The sequence below is a fragment of the Rhagoletis pomonella genome, unplaced genomic scaffold (assembly GCF_013731165.1).
Source record: "Rhagoletis pomonella isolate Grant_MI unplaced genomic scaffold, Rhpom_1.0 Rhpom_scaffold_00005, whole genome shotgun sequence".
NCBI classification, from domain to species: Eukaryota; Metazoa; Arthropoda; class Insecta; order Diptera; family Tephritidae; genus Rhagoletis; species Rhagoletis pomonella.
Window position 1 is genome coordinate 52,965,545 of NW_023458559.1, and position 7,811 is coordinate 52,973,355.

Consider the following 7,811-nt stretch of genomic DNA (forward strand, 5'->3'; position numbering starts at 1 on the left):
TTTTTCGATATCCCAGCCATAGCCAAAAGGGCATTGCTGCAAGAGAAGGTACCCGTTACGACAATAATAAAAATAATTACAATTCGTTGTATGCGGATACAAATCGATGGTGTGCAACTGGCATTGTTCTCTCGGATTACTGAAATCGGTCTGGAAGAATACACAAAATAATTAAATTATTTATTTCGCCTTTTTAGCTGAATTAGTTATATATGTATGTCAGTTAGTATTTACCCGGCACCCAACGATTTCCGGATAATCACATTTTCCAGTATTCACATTAAAGTGTAGCATCGAGGAGCAATGCATGGCCAATCTCTCCCCATGGTAGCAAATAAAATAATCCGAGCAAGATTTTGAGTGCGGCACGAAAATCATCTGACGGGGATTATCCAAGGCCGGACATTCGTTGGATATAATTATGGCCGTATCGCCATTTGTAATCGATGCGAGCGTTGTGGCTGCAACCGCACCTATTGCGGGACTCATAGTACTCGTATTCCCATTACCCGGGTAGCTAGTGGCCATCGCTGGTGTGGTTGACAGAAAAATTTCGCCTGCGGTTGTATTGATTGAACTTATTATGGAGTCATTGATGGTGGCAGGCGATGGGGAGCTGATAATAGTGGTCGTCGTCAGTGCGGGTGCTGGCGTACCAACCGATGAATTACTAGCTGTGGTGTTGAGTTTGCAATCGACGAGCTCGCTGGGATCACATGTCTGTAGCAACTCATTGAAGTAATCGCCATCTGGGCATTCGCCTTCATAGGAATCGACGCCTGCACAGTAGATATAATGACTGCACGATGTATTGCTGACAATGAAGGCATTGCTGGGCTTATTATTGCATTCCTCGCGAATATCGCCATGCACAGGTATGATAAGTGAAAATATCAAAAGCGCGCAAGTCACATAGAGCCATTTAATATGCATCTCCTAGCTAATTAGTTCAGGGCTGTACCTACAATTGCGTTGGTGGGTTGGGAGCAACTAAATTTTTTTGGGTGCCAGTAATTTCGTTGAAGTATGCCAAATTATTGAAATTTGATAAGCGATTGTATGGTTTACAGACGCACGCACATATATACAGATGCACATGCATGCATACATACACATACTCGTATGCTGCGCTGGAATTGAATGAAATGAAGATTTCAAAGAACTCCATCGAAGTAAGAACCGCTGATATTGCATTATCACCTCTGCATATTTATGTACAAAGATATTTAAAAACAAGTAAGAGCAGCGCTGTCTTCGGCTATGCCGAAGGCTTCATACCTTTCATGAACATCTGCAAATTTTACTTTGACAGATTACTGCTTTTGAATACATCTGCATACATCGATAGAGGAGTTACATACTTATATAAAAAATCGCATCTAAACAATCAGAGGTATGGAAGATATACTTTATATGGCACCAATCTAAGTGATTTTCACTGCTATGTGATCGGTATGTAAACCGGTAACACAATTTATTGGGTTTAGTTTCCTACATAAAGGAGATATATGGCAAAAACTGGTATCTGAACAATCAGTGCTATAGGAGATAAAGCTTATACAGCATATATTTTGATGATTTTCTCAGTAGACTTTGTATTATTATTTATAAAATAGCTTACGAAATTTATCGGTTTTAGCTGTTCAAATAAAGAAGTTTTACAGTAAAATCCCATATCTGAACAATCAGATGTATGGAAGATATATGTTGTAGTCATCCGATCCTTGTTATTTTCACTGTAAGTATTCTGTTAATGATGAGTGAAAATGGTGCGAAATTTCATGTTCCTAGCTGCATAAATGGAGGAGTTATGATAAAAGACCTCATATCTGAACAATCAGTTGTATGGGGGCTGCAGGTTATAGTGACCCGATCTTTGTTATTTTCGCTGTAAGTCTTCAGTTGATAATGAGTGAAAACAGCGCGAAATGGTCCTAGCTATATAAATGGAGGAGTTATAACGCAAAATTTTATATCTGAACAATGAATTGTATGGGAGCTATAGGTTATAGTTACCCGATCTTTTTAATTTTCACTGTAAGTTTTCTGTTGATAATTATTGAAAACAGTGCGGAATTTCATGTTCCTAGCGATATAAATGGAGGAGTTATAACGAAAAATTTTATATCTGAACAATCAGTTGTATGGGGGCTATAGGTTATAGTGACCCGATCTTTGTAATTTTCACTGTAAGTATTCTGTTGATAATGGGTGCAAGTACTGCAAAATTTCATGTTCGTAGCTGCATAAATGGAGAAGTTATAACGAAAAATCTCATATCTGAACAATCAGTTGTATGGGAGCTATATGTTATAGTGGTCCGATTCTTCCGGTTCCGACAAATGATTAATACATTATAAAAATACACCCACATACCAAATTTGATACGGATATCTCGAAAACTGAGAGACTAGATTGCATACAAACAGACAGACAGACGGACAGACGGACAGACGGACATGGTTAAATCAACTCAGCTCGACGTTCTGATCATATAAGTATACATTTTAATGGGTCTATCTCTTTTTGTTCTGGTACTTACAAACATCGGACCAAAGTTATAATACCATTTAATGCTCATGAAAGGTATAAAAACATGTACATATCTACCAAATGTGTCATAAATGTTGTAATACATTATGACACATGATATATGTACTAGATTTCCCTAAATGTGTACTACTGATCTTCGAGTATGATTAATCGAACGCCAGCAGTTTTTTGAGATGACAAAATATACTTTCCTCGACCTCACTTCTTGGCAGCCTTAAGATTTCAAAAACTCATTAAAATTGATGTCCGTATCACTTTTCCTTGAAATAAAAATATGTACAAAAAATTAATTGAGCTATCATTCAGCTTATTGACTTTGCACGGAATTTTACAATCAGTTGCTTATTTGCACCGCAGTATTTACACACAATTGTGTACTTATAGAAAAATGTTACACTTAATAGTAGAGATAGATAAAACAGTATGTACTAGGGATGTTTCGAATGTCATATTTTTCACATTCGCGAATGCGAATGCGAATGTTAGGAATAACATTAAAAAAGCTATAAACAACTTAAGTCATCGTTATTATTACTTAAAAGTTTTGTAAATTATTAGAACATTGAACGAGTGCATAACCTATACAGTGTTTTAATCTGGTCAAAGTTTAAAAGGGGCATATTATATTTTAAAAAATGTAATTTTGCTGCCTTTTCTCCCATGAGGCAATTAGAGGCTCGTATATAAGGCCGACTGCACTAAACAATTGTTCACTTGGAACGCTGGCGGGTGGAGCGCTCAAATATTTGCGGGCCAGATCTGTCAATTTGTAATATTTTAGTTTAGTGTTCCACCAATCGGGAGGATTTTCACCGAGATGAGCTCGTTTTTCTTTAAGATAGGCCTTCAATCCAGCTTTAATTTCACATTTTTTAATGTCTCCAGATTCTAAATCCGAGCCTTCGCTTTCGCTAAAGGAATCTAAAATTATTTCTAGGTTGCTTATAAGACTTTTAGCAGTACTTGTTGAAGGTCCTCCAATGTTGCTTGTTACACTACTTAACCGTTTAGTGCCTGAAGGTAAAAGCCGATTATTGTTCGCGCCCTGGTTAGACAGACTTAGAGCCATTTCAACAATAGTAGAGTGGACTCTCTGCCCATGTGAGCCATTCTTTTTTAAGTCGGACCGATTTCGTAAAAAAAAATTATATCATATCTCCGATTCGCTTCAAATCTGTTTTATGGGTTCTATACACGAAATGAGCTAAACGTGTTTGAGGAATTTATTTTTATATTTTTTTTCTTCGGGGATATCGTCACTAGACACGAATAAAGGCGCGAGCTCAAAAGTAGACCGCGAAAAAAGGCGCATAAAAAAACTTCAGCGAAGAAAGACTCTTGACGGCGAAGAAGGACGCGTAAACTTATTTTCGCGGTCAACTATGTTTGCGGTTGTAATAGTATGGACATTCCGTAAAGAGTTTTTTCCGAATAATGCTGAAGTGACAGTCCATGGCCAAGTATAAATCTATGATTACGCGTCTTTCTTCGCCGTCAACTAGGTTACGCACCTTTCTTCGCCGAAGTATTTATTAAGCGCCTTTTTTCGTAAAATTTTTTTTATGCGTCTTTTTTCGCTGTCGAAACACTAGCGCGCCTTTATTAGTCTCTAGTGACGATATGTTCTGTCAAAGTTTGCATTTTTTCGTTATTCCGAATAAGGCTATGTTCAAACAGGCCAATTAGCTGAGACAATTAAGATTTAAATTGCGGCATTGAGTTTGGTGTTCACACACACGTCAGCTGCGCAATTAGCGATACGCAATCAGCTGTTGGATTACCAACAGTGATGGAAAAGTTGGTACAATCGTATCTATATTTAGTTTGAAAGAACATTCGGTACAAGCACACAATTGTAGGTGCATTTGGAACGTAGCCAAATAACTTCTCAGGAAATCAGTTCTTATTTTTATTGACATTTCAATGCAATTTCTGGTGCGGGCAACTGGTCTTATAGCTTCCCTCTTTTGTGAAGGGACATACAAATGATACAGAAGGGTGGTCAAAGTAACGCAACTGTAGTTGATTTCGCCAGATAGACGGAAAATGTTTCTTTTTAGAACGTCGGATCGAAGAACTGGGAGGAAAGTGATTCTCCTTTTCTACAACATAGTTTTGTCTCGCGCTGCTGGAAGAGATTCTTTTCACAGTCAAAATTTGTTTATTTAATGAGAGTACAGAAGTTGATATGGTATCGATGGGAATTGTTATCCTCCTATTTTCTTTATACAGAAATGCATATTTACTTTTTAGGTATATCTATCTACTTTTAGGTAAAGTTTTCCGTAAATTAGGTACAATTTTATAATTCAATTTTCTATCCCAGATGGAATATCAGTTGTAAAAGAGGATCAGAAACAAATAGCTGATTGCTCTTTGTTCAATAAACATACCTCCAAGTCAAAATTAAACATACCTAGCACGGTTGCATAGAGAATCTGACACAAATTAATTTCCAATTTATTATTAATTAGCAATTAATAATTTGAGTATGATAAATTGGGTAACAATTAAGATTTAGATAACAATTAAGGCTTAAATTGGTGAAAAGGTTCTTAATTGCCAATTAGGTGCCTGTTTGAACATAGTCTAGGTTCTGCTCATCGTAGAGACTTCATCTCAACGTCGTTTTAAAGCTAAAGAAACGGGCTTAACATTTCTATATATAAGATGGTCAAGATTGTCCTAAAGCTAACTTAGCTATTAACAGTTGAACTTTTTGAAGTTGATTTGCATAGTGAAGACCAGTAAATTAGGGATTTAAAATGATACCATCCATCGTAATCTTTGTTTAAGTCTCTATAAAAAACGTGGTTCAAAAAAATTGTCGTGTTTGAAGAACTATTTTTAAAATATTTTTCTTTATGACGAGATGGTTTATTTTGTGAGAATCAACAATTTTTTGTAATTTGTTTTCCAAACCTTATGTTGAGATATATTTAGTAAGGTGTTAAACATCGGGTTTTTGCAAAAAGTAAAATTTTATTGGAATTCCGATAGAATACCTATCCAGATATAATATTTGTACGTCAAGATTTTTCTTTAAGGCAACAAACCCCTAGAAATGGACGTGGCATCGGTTAACATGGTCCAAAATTATGCGGTAACATACATAAAAAAAAATATATTCCGACGAACTGATAACCTCATCCATTTTTTGAAGTCGGTTAAAAACATCAGCAAACATACATATCGCCGTTTAAAGTACAAAAGCGCGTATCAGCAAAATGCAAAACCGCCCGCGTATGGGAGGTTGCATAAATTATTTTCTGGAGAGTAAAAACACTCATATTTCAAAATGGTTATCTTTGTTTATAAAGCAATCGCATTTCTGGCTAGTATATTTCAGGACGAATGGATAAAGACTAAGCCAAGAGCTTGCGTGAGCAAATCCAATATTTGCCAAAAAATTTCAGTTACGCGGTTTTGCAGAACGACGATACGCAGTTTTGTACTTTAAACGACGATATGTATGTATGTATATCGTCACCTGAGATGCAAAAAGTCGCAGCTAATAAAAAATTGAAAATTCACTTTTTGATTGGTTTGATGGATCTCATCGAATTACAACTCCCCACATCGTTTTAAGCAAGGAAAACAATATTGCCCAGAACTTTTTTTATTTCAGTGACAAGGTTTGTTACGGATTTTTGCATCTCAGGTGACAATAATACAAGTGACTTTAAGTTTGACTTGGAACTAAAAGACAATAAGTTTCGCTGGAAAAATTGTATAAATTTATTAAACTTCTATTAAGCTACACCTATAGTTAGCTTATCGTAAAAATATTATTTGGGAACCTAATAAAACATTGCCTTAAAGGAAAAATGGCCTATCTCGAGATAAGTTGTTTTACTAAAATGCCACAGATATGTAGGTACATATGTACATAGGTATGCTATATAATGCCAGAGTAATGTTCGACGAAAGTAAATTTAATTGCGTTTATCATCAGCTTTACCAAATACAGGAACTTTCACACTGAGAATATAAAAATCACATCACTATTCGCTTGCTTAGCTCCATTAAGGTGCTCTCCATGAATCATTTTTTCAGCCAAATAACTAAATATAGTAGGAGATCCGACAAGGGCACGACCTTCAGCTATCTGTTTAATGGATGAAATCTACGTTGTATGTTTTTGCAAAACCGCCTATCTTACGGCACTCAAATTTTACAGGAGAGCGAAAAAACGAGATTTCTTTGAAGGCATTGCCTTGATAGGCGGTATATTCTCTAGCTATTATTTTGCAAATTTGTTGTTTTAATAACGATTTTACGATTCTTATGCATACATCTGCATGCCTCGAGTTCAAGGTTACCAAATCTCATTTTGGTCACAATGGCGCTTTAGGCGGTTTTGCAACTGGTCGATGGGCGGTTTTACAAAAACATCGACGATATACACCAATCGAAAGCATAAAGCCTATTGAATGTGTTAAACAGATGAGTGAAAATTACTAATATTACTTACCTGTTCATACCTGCCAACCCGATAGCTAGGTCGTGCCCTTGTCGGATCTTAGACTAATAGGTTTTTGATTGGAATCGCAAAAGTTTCTAACGGGTGATTTTTTAAGAGCTTGATAACTTTTTTTTTAAAAAAAACGCATAAAATTTGCAAAATCTCATCGGTTCTTTATTTGAAACGTTAGATTGGTCCATGACATTTACTTTTTGAAGATAATTTCATTTAAATGTTGACCGCGGCTGCGTCTTAGGTGGTCCATTCGGAAAGTCCAATTTTGGGCAACTTTTTCGAGCATTTCGGCCGGAATAGCCCGAATTTCTTCGGAAATGTTGTCTTCCAAAGCTGGAATAGTTGCTGGCTTATTTCTGTAGACTTTAGACTTGACGTAGCCCCACAAAAAATAGTCTAAAGGCGTCAAATCGCATGATCTTGGTGGCCAACTTACCGGTCCATTTCTTGAGATGAATTGTTCTCCGAAGTTTTCCCTCAAAATGGCCATAGAATCGCGAGCTGTGTGGCATGTAGCGCCATCTTGTTGAAACCACATGTCAACCAAGTTCAGTTCTTCCATTTTTGGCAACAAAAAGTTTGTTAGCATCGAACGATAGCGATCGCCATTCACCGTAACGTTGCGTCCAACAGCATCTTTGAAAAAATACGGTCCAATGATTCCACCAGCGTACAAACCACACCAAACAGTGCATTTTTCGGGATGCATGGGCAGTTCTTGAACGGCTTCTGGTTGCTCTTCACTCCAAATGCGGCAATTTTGCTTATTTACGAAGCC

The 7,811-nt window shown here is 36.6% G+C and overlaps 1 protein-coding gene across 1 annotated transcript; it reads right to left on the reverse strand.

Annotated features, from left to right (window-relative positions):
* Positions 1-3: 3 nt before the first annotated feature.
* On the reverse strand, positions 4-1,113 carry LOC118740155 (the record flags this gene model as incomplete). The annotated part of the gene is made up of 2 exons (XM_036471650.1): positions 235-1,113; positions 4-150 (listed from the first exon to the last, which is right to left on the reverse strand). Coding segments are annotated over exons 1-2 (846 nt in total), but the record flags the coding sequence as incomplete, so codon positions are not given.
* Between the last annotated feature and the right edge of the window lie 6,698 nt (positions 1,114-7,811).